The following is a 19,437-nucleotide window of genomic DNA, read 5'->3' as shown; positions in this document are numbered from 1 at the left end:
ACTATAATACTAATACTACTAATACTGTAACAGTGTAACAGTAACAATAAGGTCAATACTCATAGAAAATATTTTGGGAATTTTGTTTTAGTGCTGATATCACAGCGATTATATAATACATTAGATTAATTCGTGTTAATACGTCGCGACAGTAATTATTTTTATATTTTACCGTTGTCTCGTTATCTTATCTAGATGCCATTCACGGTCAATAACGTCAAACACACACCACACACGCACACATAAGAAATAAGATATAATAAAAACGATATTTCGTCAACGAACATTTATTTTCATTATTTTTTTTGTCTACTTTTTGAAAACGGGACATTTTAGTGTCCCCAAGATTTCCCAGGGGACAACGGGACACAGATTTAAAAAACGGGACTGTCCCGTTCAAAACGGGACGTATGGTCACCTTAGTTATTAATCTCAGAATAAAAGTACGTTAATGTATATGGCTTACCCATAGCAATAAGTAATCACAAATGAAAATATGATTTTTTAGTTACCTATACGGGAATTAATAAATGGAATTACATGAAATAAAGGATGATATTAATAGGGAATGTGGATATTGTGTAAATAGGATATTTTTAACTGCGATAATTTGAACATAAGAGATATTTTGTGGGTGATGCACAAGTTGCACTGCGTACTGATATAGCTCTGAATTTGTCGTCAAAATCGATCGAGTTATATAGGTAGTTATCGAATTTATAATAGGTACAATCACACGCACAATTATCTTTTTGCAATCAATGGTAAGCCTATTTAATATTATAGAAACAAACATATTTTAGATTTTCGTTGACCAAAATGACATTCACATATAAGCCATGCCTTATAGTAATCATTATAGAAGTTGAAAAATAAAGCTATAACCACTTACCAGATCTCAAGGTGGATGGATGTGCAAAATGTAGTTCCAATAATCGGTCCTGCAGTATATTATAGTTTCTAAGTCTAAGACTTACTCAAACGTAGGTAAATCAGGTAATTTATATAAATATAGAGTGCTTAAATTGTGAACAATTACAGAAGGGGATTGAAAAAGTGTAAAAGAAAATTGTGTTATGAATTTTGAAATGTTTTATTGACTATAGGAAATGATTAAAAATGATTTGTGTAGATGTTTTTTTTTTTTTTAAAGAGGGGCTCCATTCTTCCGCGTACACCCTCAATTCAATAATAATAACTATAATTTCTTGCAAAAAACAAGAAATTAAGTATATAGAGAAACATATTATATAATAACAAGTTGCAAACTCATATACAATACCAAGCATAATTTGAATACAGATGCACATAATATAAGGATACAATGTATAGTCAATAGTCATACACATGTATTATAGGTACTTAGGTATATGAATTATGAATATATTATATATAATAGATATCAATAATAACAATGATATAACATAAACATGTTTAGTGGGGCTCATTACATTTTTGAAGAATAAATAATAGTAAAATAAATAAATTATAAATAGCGTAGAAAAATAAATCAAGTATGCAGCAATTGAAGTGGCGGTGACGGAGTGTCCCTTTTTATTTATAGTAGTAGATTATGCGTCCTCTTCAATATTTAAGTCTCTGAAGTCCGGGTGGACGCTTAGCAATACATTTATAGTAAATTTACAACGTGGGTTAATTTTATTAATTTATTATTATTGTTATTCCGTCGCTCGTATAGATAATAACCTGATAAAGCGTATACAGACCGTACGTGGAAATATGACCATCCCGACATCGAAACACGTATTATAAGGTAACTTGTATAGTTGTTGACGCCAACTAATTTTGTTGTTTTGTATAAAATTTAAATAAAAATTTAGTTATGTATTGCAATTTATTTTTATTAGGTATGGATACTTTTTTTGGGAGGAATTTTCACGTCCTATAAATATAAACATTTTATGATAAAGGCGTGTGAAAGAAGAAAATAATGGAAACTTAGACCTCGTGGGCTTCTTAAAATATTTTTAAAAGCATTGTTTATCATATAAAATATAAATGTATAATTTTAAATAATATTATAATTAAAGCATTTAAAAATCATCATATTATGAAATAGAAATAAAAACATATGATTGAAAAATAGACAATAGGATATTAAAAATATATAGTAACTACCTAAGTTAAGAAAAACGTATAACTATAATCTATAATATATTATAGCTTTTATTTATATGCACCTAATTTATTATGATATACTTTAAGTTTATATTTATGTATTTAATTAATTAGTTATAAAGAAAAAAATTACGTCTAGTATATATGACATTGAAAATTAACTCATATTAAAGAATTAAAAGTATTACTAATAAAGTATACTAATTAAAAGTAGTTTTCTCCAGGGCTTTACTTTCCAACATTTAGTCGGGCTTTTTTTCCAAATACTAAAAATTCATTATCATCGAAAACCTTGCTAAAAACGTTTTAAATTATATTTTCAAGTTTTTACTTTTTTAAAAGACATAATTCAGTTTTAATTTCATATTCCAACATTGAACATAGAATATATTTTTATAAGTATTTCGATGCATGAAAATCGAATTTAGGACGATTAGTTCATGAGCTAAACGTATTTAAAGTTTAGAAGATTGGAGTGTAGTGATATGCAGTTACTCCACAAAATGTCGATCCATTACTCCGCGTCACGACTCATCTCAGGATCATCTAAACTATAATACTTAATCCTAAATTCGATTTTTATTTCTCGGAAACACTTAGGAAATAGATAGCTTTTAAAGTTGAAATTAAAACTGTATGTTGTAATTCAAAAAAGTAAAAAACAAAATGTTTAAAAATACAATTGCAAAAAATAAAACATTTTACCTATATTGTATAATGACTTGAAATCGAGTAAAATTTTATTTCTCAAAAATACCAATACTTTTTGAATACAATGAGTTCTATATCTTACTATAATTGAATCAACAGGTATAGGTAGTTATTTGTTACATTTTTTAAATTTAATCGAACAACATTCGCATATTATTGTACTTATAGCTATAGCATAACGTCATAATAATAATATTATTGTGCGGCGTACGTATAATTATTACGTTTTTCGATCGCTCGATAGCGAATGATAATATAATACTAATATATACCCATTACAGGCACCTATCTCATATATAGGTACCAAACGTTTATTGAGATCCGTGACCTATACGCATACAATATATTGCCTACACCTATATATAACATGACTTACACCGCTGCAGGGAGTGTCCTACTACTACAACTATATACAATCACCGCGCGTAATATAATAATAATAATAATAATATAAAAGTACACATTATAATATTATTATAATATTTCGATTGCGCGCGCGGCTGACCTTTGGCGAATCAATCACGCAGCCGCGGCCGGACACACGGTCGGTACACCACTGATGCAGCGGCCTCGATTTTTATTATTATTGTTTCGTTTTTGCCACGCCACTGCTGCATTGTGTGTAAGGCGTCGCAGGTTCACTGCAACTAGTGAGAATAATGATCATAATAATATAACACCCAATAACGTGATGTAGCTGCATTTTCCCCTCGGACCGGACGAATTCGCTAACGTTCGAAAAACAAATATAGCCGGAATCACAGCTACGTCGTGTCACCTACCTAACCTGCTGGGGCGTGGTAAATGTGGTTATTAACTAGCTGGTTCCTGGTTACCATAATGGTTTAAGCCGGATCCATATAATAGGTACACCAATGTCGTTTGTCGTGTCGATCAAATTGGATATTACTTTTTCGGTATCATTATAATATGTAGTATTATGTACCAACCAGGTCCTATTTTTATGTGCACCGCGATACACAATGCGCATTGTGCACCACGAATGCACAAGTGTGCATTATGATTTGAACGTGTGTGCACTACGGTATACAAAACAAAAATTACATGCCAGCTACTAAAAAATATGAGTACCTATTTCCTGAATTTTGTTATTTGATTTGATTGCATTGTTAAATTATAATACTTATATACTTATATACATATATACCTTCTTCTTCTTTATCAGTTTGGCGGTCCATTCTGGATCATCGCTTCCATCAAAATCTCTCTCCATCTGCCACTCTGATATGCTGTATATATAGTGCATACAATTTTAGTTTAAAGCAGTAAAATTAAGTGTGCAGTCAGAAATTTAAAAAAAAATTGGGCCTGGACTACTATCTAACGAATAGATGCAACCGAGTATACAGAGAATTGAAAACAGATCAAAGAGGGAGGGGGGGGGGTTCACAACTTACCGTGACGAATTTTGTATATTTAGAACATGGGCGAAAAAATGTTGGCCAGGGCGTAACACATTTCCACCAAAATTGTACATTTCCCTTTTCCACCAAATATGTAATAAGATAATGTAAGACAGTCAAATTGTCAAACACGCGGCCCGCATTCGGCTCTCAGCTCAATTTTTGTGGTCCGCTGCAATCAATATTAATGAACAAAATAAAATATAAATTCCGTGTCACAACTAACTTAGATTCTTAAATAATGGGTTATTGGTATACAATATGTTATATTATACTGCTGTCTTATCTTCTGAATTTCTGATACAATATGATGATATAATAGCATTTATGTAATAATTAGTAATATATTGTAGGTATATAATAAAATGAGGGAAATATGGTAAAGTTAAGTAAGGACGTAAGGTGATATGATAAGTACGATAACTGTTTAATATAATATAATATTATAAAAGACGATGAGTGTGTATTCAATAATTGACAATCTTACGACGTTATACCGGAACACGATATTTACTTTTTATTGTTATTTATATTACTATATATTTGTCTCGTCCACGTGACTTTTCAACTTTTCAAATTTACAACTAATCATAATCTATCTGTTTTTTTTAGCGTGGACACGTGGTCATATCTCATTTGGCGGAAAAGGGAAAAGTACATTTTTAGTGGAAACGGGTATCGGTGGAAAAGGGAATGTCGACTTTTGGTGAAAACGTGTACCGCCCGTTGGCCACACGTGACCATTTATTGAATATGCTGCAGAATACGACAAGGTGAGTTGTAAACCCCCATTGAACCATTATGTATAGGTACCAAGAATTGACTACAGCTAAAATTTCAAATCAATATGGCTACCAGTTGTGACCATATTATAGTTATCGCGCCATAGAATATGACACATATTGGCATGACGCATGACGTAGCTTCATTTGAATTAAGCTTTAAAACAGTTGAGCTGTTGTCAAATCTTGGTATACTAGGTTGCAACTTGGTTATTATCCGATACCAAAAAGTAACGTCCAACCACAGTGCGACTTGATCGTATAACGATGTAGCTGCAGTGAATGCGCCAATCGCGAAACCAGATTCGAGTATAATAATTAAATTAGTTGAACCATCGTTATTATAGATGACGCCGGGTGGCAAATCGCTGAACATCATTTACTTTATAGAATCGAAAATATATATATATATATATATATATATATATATATATATATATATATATTGCTGTGGAGCTAATGGTCCCACAAACGTGATTTAGTATGGTCCGCACATTAAATAAATAATAAATTTTTCACGCACCCCGTAAGTCGGTCACAATTATATCTTACCCCCCGACGCGACGTTATTTATTTTTTTCAACCTTTCCGACGGGGGATCGGCCATTATTTCAGATTAAATAATAACATAGATCAGTTCACTAACACTGGACCGCAAATCGTATAACTTATAAGTAGGCGGATAGATGACTCCGTGTCTGTCGCGTGGCCAGCGAGTGACAGCTGCAATAACGTAATGCAGGCCCACAAATTTTATTCGTCTGTCATATCGATTTCATAGGGAAATTCCTTTATTTTCGAAATACCTACAACCGTTAAGTATATTATATAATATGTTGTCAGTACAATATACATATAGTAAATAAAGTAATATATATACTATGTAGTCACGAACTCGGGACTCAAATCTTATACTCACATGATACAATATAATAATATACATATAACACATATTACACAGTTATATACGCACAATATAATATTGTTATGTTATAAGAATTATTATAAAGAACACGACGGAGAAAAATAAAGCTTCACAATATTGACTAAGATCACGAGTTTATTGTACAGTTCTTTTCGAAACATACATCTGTTTTATAACCCATGTGTATTTATAGTTTTTTTTACACAAAAATATCGTCTATAATAACACTACATAAAAAAAGAGAAGAAAAAAATTCATTTACAACATTAATAACACATTTATATATATATAGGTACAATAACAATAATTATAATATATTTTATGTATAAATTTCTTTTTTAAAAATAAATATTTTTTCTGTGGTTATACAAAATTACGCAATAATAATAATAATAATTTAATGTTTTTAAAAAAAAAAATAATAATAATAATAAATGTGACACTTATACATATAAATATATTTATTCTATAAAGTATTATATCATCAGTGAGCTTTGTTTTTATTCATTAAACTTAAATATATAATAAAATTTTGTATTGGAAAAAAGGGCGGTAGGGAGATTAAGGATGGTTATATATATATATTTAAAGTGAATGCAGGAGATACATGACCCCATTACTGTGGATTTATACGTTGAATTTTTTTTCTCTATGCGTGTAAGCGATAAATTAGAACACATTTTTCCGTGTAAAGTTAGCAATGGAAACAAACCCACGGGTTTAAAAACAAATGTGTTAGAAAACGTATAATCAATTCTCGATGGCGCGGGGGGAGAGAAGATCGACTATCGGGAAAAATGTCGGGGTTGGAATTCAGATTATACAATTACTACGCAATAATCAGTCTAAATGTATATAATATATAAATACGATTTATGGAAAATAATAATAATAAAAATAATAATATGCAATATGTTTATGTCTGGAATGTAGAGAACTAGAGACGCTGACAGAAAAAAAAAATAGGTAAGTACGTTAATTTTTTTCCGATTACATAATAATATTATATGGGTACCTTGCAGTATTGTTGTACATGCGTATTGTATAATAATAATATATTGCATTATATTTCAATTTCTCCAACCGTATGAGCACCACAAATGTAATTAAACAAAAAGTATTACGACAATGTTATATTATAATATTATATAGTATATTTTCTTTGGACCAGATTTTCTGAAAAATGTTTTTTAAATTATAGCTAATAAACCAGAAAGGTGTTTTTACAGGCTTTTCACGTTGACGGTCCTGTATCATAAGGTATGGTTTACCGTAGTTTCAAAAAGTGAAACAGCACGGCGGCATCTAGACGCGACAGGCTAAACGTACTAAAAGACAGTTTTATTCATTGCTCAACGCATCAATAAAACCAAAAAATAAAAATTGGTTTAAAAAAATTAAAAATTTACATTGATAATCGTATAAATATATATATAGACAAATAATAGTGTAAGGATGGCAAACGAATGATTTATCGTCAAAAATTGATTTTAAACATTGTAACACTTAAAAATTAATAATACATATTATAAATATATATATTATACTCGTAATGACAACATCGTGTACGTGTTTATTACATAATATTATATATTATGCGCGTGTGGTATGGCAATATAATCATCGTCAAGTCCAAAATATCGTCTTGGGAAGTGCTGTATAGTATATATAATATTATGTAGATATACCTAAATATACAGACGTGACGAGGCCGTGAAAAGGATTAGATGGTGGTGTTGTTGTTATTGTCGTTGATAATGATTAAGATGATGATGATGATGATATGTGTGTTACGTTATATAATACATAGGATGACGACGATGTACGTCATAATGTCTATGCGGTAAAGACGAGAGGGTAACAAAAAAAAAAAAAAAAAAATGGCAAAATAAAACATTTCTTCTTTCCCATCTCGTCGTATGCAAAGTGTCCGTATGACTTTAAGTATAATATTATAATGATAGTAAGTAATATAAATATTATGACGGAAAACCGCCGACGGTCAATCAAGACGTGGCCGTCAACGACGAGTCGGGTTGCGACAGATCGATAGAGTCGCATTCGGGTGGCGGTGGTCGGGAGCTACACGCGCTCGTGGCCAGACTGCTTTCGATGCTGTCGAAGAAAAATTCGTCGTCATCGTGGTCGGCCCCGTCGTCCAAGTCGCGAAGTCTTGCGGCCGTGGAGTCGTCCGGTGGCTCTTGTACTTCGTCGACGGCCGGCAGGACCGGTTTCTTACAGGCTTCCATCAAACAACGGCTCTGCCGCACGAGGTTACGGCGCCGGAACAGTTTCTTGGCGGCGGGCTGTGTGCAAACAGGGAGAAAAATTCGTAAATATCGAGCACCGCAATCGTTCATTTTGGATATTACGTTTGTCATTATTATTGTTATACATGCAAGTGAAGCGTTATTGTTAGATTTTTGATAGGCATACAAGAAAAACATCAAAACCCAAAGACCAATAGTAATATAAGCGTCACATGTAAAGGACTATGATTTATAATATGCAATAACAACAAATGTAAAACATACAAAAATATTTTTTTTTATTTCATTGAAACATCAACTATATTAAATATAATAGAATTATTATTGACTCGTGTATATTATAATACAAGCTATACTTGTGGCCACTAAAGTTTTAAGGATGTATCACTCGTTTATTAAGCCTGATGTTGACCGATTTGACTACGTATTAATATTAATAAGCTAATAGCCCAATAGGTGATGTATAATATATACATCAATAAATATTACATAATAGTACATGCAATATGAAAAAAATTAATTTAGTAATAGGAAAATAGAATCACTAGGTCGGCAATGAAGTCAAGGCGAGCATAAAAGCGATCGGCTTCGGATTGGATACACCTACTAAAGTACACGATTGCACGGCGGAAGTCTTTTCACGCGATAGTTAACGCTTAGGAAATGTTGTACAAGTTACTTATTTAATAAATTTTTTAAACCTCGTTTTATACTGCTGCAGCACTTTTAGAGCACGATTTAGAGAATTTTCATTTTTCTGTAATAATGTTTATTTTAGGGTTACGTACGTAAAAATTTTATACCCACTATCAATAATTAAGTCATACTATATTATTAAGATTACTAGGCAATTTAGACATTTAGTTATGCAACTATATATGTGCAAGTTTAAAAGTTTATAGCCGGCTGTAAAACATTATATTATGCGAATGGTATCGAACAGGTAGGATAACTCTGTACATTTTAACACCTATATAGGTAGTACCTATATATAGAAGTGAGTCGGCCAATTTCGGGTGTACGTAAACCATCTCTATTTGTCATTATTTTACAATTTATTATACCATGTTACAGTATACTAGAAATATAACATCACTATGCGAGCTATTGCAGGTATACTATATATACATTACGTGTAATCGATTGCGACGAACGTTAATGCGCGAGAGCAATGCGATTTTCTTTTTTTGACGGTTTCATGTATTACGTTTCGAGGAGAGATTTTATTTATTTTGTCGTTTAATCATTTTTACTCGTATCGCATGCATATTTGCGTGTGCGCACGCGAGCGAATGCTTTTGATTGGAAAAAAAATACCAAAATCGTACCCTACATTATTATAAGATATCACATTACATCACTATATACAATAATAATATTATGTTATATGTAAATATAACATGGTCGAAAAAATCCGAAGTACATTTTTACAGGCTGGCTAATCTCGTCACATCTTCGGGGGAAATCTTATACAGAAACATCATTCTATGCGTCCGATCTGTGTGTCGTAATGCACCGTACAGAAAATATTTAATCCTTCCCGCGTTATATTTGTTGCACATAATGCAACGTTAGGGTCGATTTATCGCGAAAAAACTAAACGAAGCCCTGCATACGATGGAAGTAACGCACGACGGCTTAAAATGTGGAGATTGGATATAATATTATCATAATAAGTAGGTATATTTTTAAACTGCACTCAAATGCGAAATTCGATATATATTTATGTATAATGGACATATCTCATATAGCGCGGAGTGTTCGTCTCTTCACCCGTCCTCTTCATCCATCTATATATTATACTGATAAACGCTGCGTAAATAAAGGTGAGTAATATTTATTACGCACATATCTTTATATGCCTAGATTTACGCGTTTCGTGTACCTTTGTGTGAAACACTACACAAATAAGAAAATCGATAATACAACTACTTTTTAAACATTTACGCTGCAAGTACACACTAAACGCAAATGGGCCGTCTCGGGGGTAATATATAGGGGTGCGAAGAAAAGAATTTAAATTTTTTCAGTTTAGTCAAGGGCGATATACATTTAGGTAGGTATGGTACTCGACATTTATTTAACAGACGGGCACATAAAAACGTTTTTCAAAAATATTACGATCGGAGTAAAACGTTAAACACACCAGCTGAATGTATTCAGCTGATATTATTGTATTTATAATAATATGTGGTGCGCATCGTTGTGCGATGTAAACGACGAGATTAGAGACGTACTGCAGGCGTATGCGGAAATCCGTTAAAGTTTCAGAGGAAGTAAATTCATATTTTTCTGAGGTTAGTACCTATGTGGAAGCGCACGCAAGCATAACACAAGCACACTGCTCAGCCATCACTGCAGCATATTATATCGCGTTCATCCATTAAATACACGACGAGCCGCACGCGCGGTTTCCAACAACGATAGATCATTTTGATAATTGTTTTGCGCTGTATACTGTAGAACATATTACACGTTTTATTTCCATGCAAGGCGAGTGTATTTACTTATATCTATATGTAATATGTGTGCGCGTGTTAGACAATTTTAAAACGCATTTGAACTGCCCTACGAGTACGATAAAAATTAATAATATTTTTACTATTGAAACGTTAGCGCAACAGATTTATAAAGAGTTAGAAACCATGAGATTTTTATCAAAAATCGAGGAATATGGTTACTTCTAACCTGAACTTTATTGTACTCGTTATTTTAGTTCGTCGTTATTTTAATCCAAACTCGAGAGTTTATATCAGCATGTGACATCAAAAAAGTAAAATATATTATCATAAATATATTAATTAAAATATTTTATTACTTCAAAATTATTTTTAAAACAAAGATAATAATAATATGTAATATTAATTATGCTGAAAACTCATTTAAAAAAAGTATTCATCTATTTGATGATGCTTGAAAAAATGGGTTGCCACTTTATAACGAGCTAAAGATCACATTTCTATATCTTGTTTTTAAAGTGTCCGTATTTTAATTTTAAGGTCATCGTTTATAGGTATTTTATGGAATATAAATAATTATGGTCTAAAATTGTCAACTGACCATATATGAAACTATGGGTCAGGCCACTAAGGGCATGGCCTTACCTAATACAAACTGGATAATATACTGACATAATACAATTTAAAATTTAAATATAAAAACATATTTTATAATAAGAATTTTTTTCATATTTTTCATTTGACCTGTCCTAAAACAATTTTCTAGTTTCGCCTATGCAACTGACACAAAAACACACGTGCGATTTTTATTCTAAAAGCAAACTAAAATATTATTTAATTACCAGTACAAATATAGTTGGTTAAATATGGTCAAAATCGGCGGGTACCTGTACATTACCTACGCGTTTACGAGCAGCATTATAATATTATTGTACACAATATGTTATATACGTACACTAGTACGGACCTACACAGGAAGACACGGTCGGCTAAACGCACGCAGTTGTTATTATAAATTGGTGTCGCAATCCGAAAGCGACAGCGACGGCATAACACAATATATATACCATAATATAGTTAATACATGAGAGTTTTCTATATATAAATTATAATATTTACAATAAATTTACAGTCCGTATAACATGTTGACACGTGTAATCGCGTACTTATATAATATTATTGTCAATATGTCGTATTATCATTTAAAAGTCGTCAATCGTCATCGTCTATTTAGCGGGCAAGAGTGGTTTTCGGGTTCAACCCATTCATCTTCCGAATGTTTTTCGTTTCGATAGTCGAGTTATAATGGGACTTAAACTTTCCACTCTCCTTAACCAAAAGAAAATTCATGATTTTATTACATAAAACTAATTTATTAGGTATATCATTAACGCGTCCAGAATACGGTCTTGTCACTATGCGCGATGACCTCTGCAGCGGCGTTTGGCAATCGGATAATATGATTAACGATTTCTCTCCTGCGAATATTTAACGACATTTTACGACGTATAGGCATAACACCCCCTCCCCATTACTACTATTCACGCCATACTGTAGAAAATAATTTTAAAACAATTCAAAACATGCGCTTATACAACCACTGCAGCAGCAATGTCATTCAATTATTCAATTATATTCCGGATTTTTTTAACGAATTCGATTTATTCCGCGGTAATTAAAAATACAAAACCCTATACCTACTGAAGTCACCTATATGTCACTTAATAGCAACTGGATGATGGGGAGTGGGGGTTATAAATATAAATATATATATATGAACAGAGTTGGAACGTTCGTTACACCCTATATACATATATTATACCTATACTTAATACATACTATGTATATGATTGACCAATACAAAATATACACAATCAACACTTTTCTACCAGTGCACATTTTATTACCATATTATTATAAAAATGACACACAGCCGGCAGTTCGACACTGACCATCAACACGAGCGAACTCAACAATACAATTTATTATTAACAGCCATCTGTCAAATGGTAAAGGATATTTTAAATATATAATTATTATGGATATATAAACCAAACTTGTTTTATTATTGATAAACACCTCATAATAGTGCTCTATCCCACAGCTACGGAAAACTTATCCATAAGGAATAGAAAACCTTCTCTGGATAACTAATATCGTAACAAGGTCCCCCCAAACCACATTACAGTGTTTCGAACTCACACATAACAAATATATTTAAATATAAACATAACGTATATCTATATATACCGCTACTCGTTATACAGTGCAAAGCTCCAAAATATATTATAATCCTTATTCACCACCATAGTTTATCGTCACGCGAATAAAGCATCATAAGATCCTGCAGCAATATACAGCGCGTTACGTAATAAAATATATCGACAAACAATATGAGACACGTGTCCACGATGCGCGCACGATGTGAAATTAAGTAGTACATAAACACGTATGTCTACAATAATAATATAATATCGGGTCTAATAGTCCTATATAGGTAGGATATATATGTCCACTGGCGTTGGAAAAACTGTGACGGACCGAGTGTGAAACGCCTTGAAAAAACCGAACGCTTTTTAGTTCATATTCTTATTATTATTATATTTATAATTGAACAACACTGCTGATCCGACGAAATCATTTACGGTACATTCTGCGGTGTCTTATACATAGATATACATGTATATAATATATATAATAACGAACCAACAAAAAAAAAAAATCGGGAGAAGATTATGTGTTATACGCCGTGTATGGTGTATATATATTACGCGCACTCCAAGTAGGTTAACATTTTCTTTTGCGGTCCTTATACGCAGCTCACTATTATATTATCCATGTACAATATACGAATGTATATCATGGCATATTAAAATATTAATATTATAATATATTATATATAAGTACCTATGCCCGTTATAATATGTATAGTTACTTAGTACTCGAAGTGATCATAATATATTATAGGTAATATTCACCTGCGTAATATAAATTATGATGTACAGCTAACAAAAAAAGTCTTATATATTTTATATTTATAAACATAAGTTTATGTAATATGATTTAAGAAAATAATTATTGTAAAATTTGATATTCAATAATGTATAATATACGACAAAAATGTTCTTTTTTTTTTCGCAAATAAAATATATAGGTACCTACAACGAAGAAAATCACTCGAAATGGCTATAGCGATTGGCTCGAAAAAAGTTATATTACCAAGGTTAGGTTATATATAGTAGAGTATATAATGTATAAAAAAGTATTTTCAATCGTGGTAAAAAAGCAATTAAACTTGTAATAATTTTTACCTCTCTGCATAATGTATACACCTACTAAAACACAATAATATGTTGATGTGAATATGATTAACCATCACGAATGACATTTTAAATTCCGAATGCAGGAAAATTTCATTTATCTCGTCGAAATGGAAAATTCTTATACATAGGTAGGTACTAGTCGTTACCGCTTATTCGAGTAATTGTTCGTGGCTTAAAAATTATTTAGGTACACAGACAGCCATGACTTTCTATGCGAATTAAAAAAATATCAGAATATAATATGTACAGAAATACAAACAATACAAGACACCGGCGGATTGTAATTTTATCAAGAAAACACACACACACATACGCATACAAAAATTATATATAAATATATGAAAATATACGTATATATTAATCGGCAGCCAAAATTAACGGATATAACGTTTTGACTTTCATTTTAATTTATTATAATGGCACCGACAGATTAAAAAAAAAAAAAAAAAAAAACGAAAAATCGAATGCGATAATTGAGTATAAACGAGCGAGAGTTTATAATACAAATAATAATATACGATTTAGGCACAGACTCGCACAGTGGTATACGGTAGGTAAATACCTACATCGTATACAGCATTATATATTATGGTATGTAACGCAGATGAACGGCTAATCTGTTAATATATTAATATAAAAAAAAAATTCATGACGAGCGATGCGGGCCGATGGATGCGCAGTACGTGCGCTATTGTAATGTGCATAGCAATCAGGAAGTGACAATTTCCGGTCGTACACGGGCGGCTACTCTATTCCTACCTTAAATATATATTTACTATTTAGGTAAAAATAACCAAGAGGAACCGAAACGCAATAATGTTATCGATGACCTGCCGGTTTTCGGACAACGATGCGACGCAATTATAGCAATGATTTCAATTTTCTCCGCACAGGCACTGTGGTTCGACCGTCAGGATGAAAATTCGTCGGTATAACGGTAGGTACCTAGGTATATAAATATTATAATGTACTAGGGGGACGAGTCACAAAAATACGTAACAGTATCATTATTATTTCCGAAACGATTTTCTAAAGAAATTATGTTATATTATTGTTATCGTGTACGCGAGAAGCTGCAGCAGTACATGAATATAATAACATTAATAACTAATAAGAAATCTAGTCCACACTGAATTTGCTAATAACATTTATTTTCGTTGTTAATAACTATTTCTATATATAAAATTACTAGCAGATGACGACATGACGTGTGTATATAATAGTAATAGTATATAATGCAGCTATACAACAATCGATGAGAAAACGTATTTTATATTCCGATAAGTTGATTGCACTCGTTATTACTATCTAGATACAGAACACGATCACATATTCTATATGTACATGGTGTACGATTTAACTGGCTACACTAATTATTCGATCAGTCATTATATGATTCCGAAAAAAATAGTGAAAATGTTTTTCTTCGGTACCTACCAAATATATCTTTGCAAAAATCTAATAAAACCTTCTTGTTTTTTTTTTTCACAAAAGTATCTACTTTTAAGCTAGGAGGATTATATTACAGTAGTGATGGACTACTTCAAAGATTTAGAAACTGAATTTGAGATATTGAAGTTTTAGGTTTGAAAAAAGTAAAACCCAAAAATATTTCTGCGATAATGACAAATTATTAAAAAGTTGTTAACATCTATAGTTAAAAGTACCTACTTTGAAGACGGAAAATGTTTGTTATTTCAATCACTTCAATGACAGAAAATGAGTGCACTAAACGGATTACTATTCGTATACACAATGCTACGTGCTGCAGACCACATATTGTTGTGTACTGTGTTGGGATTTTTGACTATAAAGGTCAGCGCGCGGCCGGAAACCGAACGGAAGTATAGAAAGTATAGAGCTATTAAATTATATATACCTACACATGGGTACTAAACACCGGACAACAATAAATTGCGCTGACGGATGGACAGTCGAAAACCGATGCAATGTGCCAGTATACTATTATTGTGGTACAACGATGTCGGGCCGCAATTTAAACTCGACGTGCGATTTTGTATCGAATTGTTTTTTATTTTTCTAATAATTGTTAAATCAATTTTGAGGCGCATATAAAATACATTGTAAAAAAAAAACGGCAGCGTACACTATATATTATAATATTAATAATGTTTTTCCTTAGCTGTAGCAAGGCGACTCGTGTGACGAGCGACGACAGTTTAATAAAGTTTTATAATATCATGTTATTGTCGTCATCGTCGTCACGTAGAAGGTTACAAGGAGCAAATGGGGGGAGGAGGGGAGGGGTAACGAATCGTTTTTTGTGAAAAGATTTAAATTAAAAACTTATGCTACAGCAGCAGACACTGTGGTTTGTGCCTAAATATAACGTAAGTACGACGGAAAATCGTTTAAGGGTCGGGCACGCGTAGACGAAGAGAATATAATATATTATATACACATTGCCCATTGGTATACGAGCATAACAATACATAGGTGTATAATCTGCTGCAGTGGGTACCGTTTTTGTCCTTGATTTCGAGTTGGAAAAAAAAATAAAGAACCGCCGAATGGAAAAAAAGAACAAACAAATTATTGTAATAATAATTATACGTCTGAAGCACGCGGGGAGATGAGACGGCGGCGGACTATGACGACTATGGGCCTTGAATCTCTCAATTACTGCTTTATCTCATTTACTCTCTCTCTCGTGTCCATACATAAACTACACGAATGCGCACGTATGATATACATACACACGACTACACGAGGTATATACATATATATTGGTCCTTTGTATATTACACATTGTAGTTATATCGCTAACCAGACGCTAAAAAGAATTAACGGACCGTGTCTCGTCGAAATATAGTTAATATTATTATTGTGCATATATACCTAGGTATATATTATACAACGCGGTTTTCATTAATATAATCGGACCGGGACGTTGAAAAAAAAATCCCATTAAAAGTTCGGAAAATACGTGACTATCGCCGTCGGATAAAGCGTAAATCGACCTCGCGACGAACACGGATTTATATCATACGACCGACGGACACTGCGGTAGATGATGATCCTGCTGTAGTGTGCATAACAACCGTCACCGTTGTTTTCCTGCAGGTTTACGCGATTCCAAGGCAAATCGAAAATCGGTTATTTGTAGGTAACCATAATATTGGTATACTTTATAATTTATATTAGATCGTGCGGATCGAACGAGCGCGGTGCGATATAAACGCCTGCGTATACTGCGGTTTGAGGGGACTAGAGCGAGACGAAATTTTGCTCAAAATTATATCTCCTTGTTCGACTATATAATATCGTGGTCGAATTCGGATTCCCATCATAGTGATGGTCGTCACGTGGCGACTTTGAAGCGTATACAATAAATTATGCGAAAAATTCACAATTCGATCAGTCCTATATAAAAGAGCAATAATCACAAGTATACAATATCAAATTAATAAAATCAGCAAGCCACAATCAATAGTATATAGCATTAATGATATAAATAGTCTACATTACCAATAATTTATTTATTAATTTAAAAAGTATTTTTACGAAGCCCGTATAGTTGACGTATGTGCGTAATATAATAAATGAGTAAACGCGCTTATATATAATATATAACTCATGTAGGTATATCATACAAAGATACAATAATTATGAAGATCGGTATGGAATCGAATAAAATGTCTTAATATTTGCTATAGATATCTATATAACACGCGTGTAGGTGGGAAAGTGTAAAAAGTGTGTGTTACACGCGGAGGGAGATGCGTGAGGCGTGACCTATACATCATGCAATAAGCCACAACTCTACAACATAAAACACTTATAAAAAAAGGGCAAGAAGACGGTTATGTAAATTTTGAAACTTAGTAAACAACACAAAAAGACAGAAAAAAAAATTATCAGACTTACGGGTTTCGGCCGACTTGAGTCGTCGCGTGTGAACGGTGTGTGTTGGTAATCGCGGGGACACGATATGCGTATATGCTCGTATATAATATGTACTATATTATGTATATATTTGATTTACTGCGTAATGTCCAAAGAAGCAATATCAAGCACACGTCGAAAAGCTAATCCTTTTTCTCATCATATATATATATATATATATATAAAATATTATATAACAGATTTTTTCGAATATTTAATTTTTTGGTGACTGTGGTGTGATTGGAAACAACAGCATGGTGCGATATTATATATATATATATATATAAATAGTGCATTTTATCATATATGTATATATAATGTTAAGCACGCACACAGGAACGCGCACACACATCATATTTTATATATACATATACACTGTCGACTTAAACCGGCGTGCGTGTGAGTAGTATGTGTGTGCGCGCCTACGTATACGATATATATATTTATATATATATATATATGTGTGTGTGTGTGTTTGTGTGTCTGAAAACGTGCGCATGCGCACACGTCGTAGGACATCGGCCGATATGATGACGCCATCTTATAATATATATATATATACGGCCGAGTGTGTGTGTTTAAAAGCCTTCCATTAGGATTTCCGCATCCAACTGTTAAGTATGTTGGCGAATCTCTTGGTCGGCCGTACCTTGTTGGTATCGTCAGCCGCCGGCTGTTGTTGCAGCAACTGTAGCTGATGACCCGCGGACACCGCCGACGCAGTCCTGTTAAAGTCTTTGGCCACGCCACCCGCTGTCGACGGTGACGCCGCGACGCCGCCCCGGTGCGAGTGATTGTTTTGCGACCGGGCTCGCGTCAGAGACACTCCGCCGCCACCGCCGCCCGAATCCCTTCGGGACCTGTGTTGGTGCAGGTGATTATGCGACGAGTCGGTTTTGTTGCCGCGCTGTTTGACGCCACCACCGCCACTGCCGATGGACGACCCGCCGTTGCTCTTGTTGTTGTTGATGGACTCCCAGTTGCGGGGCAACGATTGGTCCGACTTGCATTTGGTCCACGACTGGTACTGCTGCACGTCGCTTCCGCGGTACGAAGACGTCGGTCTGGGCTGCACCGGGCACGACGACGGCTTGACCACCGGTATCTTGCTGGGCTGATGCTGTACGCCGTGTCTGCCGCTACGGGTCTGATGCGCCGACTCGGTGCTGCTGCTGCCACCGTTCTCGTCCTGACTGTGATTGTGGTGATGATGGTGCAGGTGGTTGTTGCTCGTATGTGGGGTGGAGACCGCCGCCGAAGGCGTTCCCGGCAGCGCGATCTGAGGTAGGATCGGGTTTGATGGCACCAGATCTAGCCACTGGTTAGTGGCCGCGGCCGAAGTGCCGGCAGACTGCGATCCCGCGACGACGGGGCCGTGTTGCTGCTGTTCCTGGTGCAATTGCAACAACCTCACCCGGGCCATGGTCCCTTCCAGCTCGATTCGCTTTTCCTCCAGCTAAAACAAACAAGCACATGATGATATCATCGTTCGATTATT

General features: G+C 33.6%; 1 protein-coding gene across 4 annotated transcripts in view; it reads right to left on the bottom strand.

Moving 5' to 3' along the window:
• Positions 1-6,098: 6,098 nt before the first annotated feature.
• jvl (javelin-like) overlaps positions 6,099-19,437 on the bottom strand; it is a 53,822-nt gene continuing 40,483 nt past the window's right edge. For 3 of the 4 annotated variants that reach the window (XM_089225686.1, XM_089225685.1, XM_089225687.1), the window contains 2 exons: positions 18,589-19,395; positions 6,099-8,287 (listed from right to left, as the gene is read on the bottom strand). In XM_089225686.1, the coding sequence (XP_089081812.1) occupies positions 7,988-8,287; positions 18,589-19,395 (1,107 nt within the window). In that variant the 3' untranslated portion in view covers positions 6,099-7,987. Of the gene's footprint in view, positions 8,288-17,921; positions 19,396-19,437 lie in introns of all 4 variants that reach the window. The other variant, XR_016191398.1, reaches the window with a different exon arrangement.

The sequence above is a fragment of the Diuraphis noxia genome, unplaced genomic scaffold (genome assembly GCF_037042655.1).
Source record: "Diuraphis noxia isolate RWA-SAM2 unplaced genomic scaffold, SU_Dnox_SAM2 contig0004, whole genome shotgun sequence".
NCBI classification, from domain to species: Eukaryota; Metazoa; Arthropoda; class Insecta; order Hemiptera; family Aphididae; genus Diuraphis; species Diuraphis noxia.
This window is presented reverse-complemented; position numbering and strand designations above follow the sequence as displayed.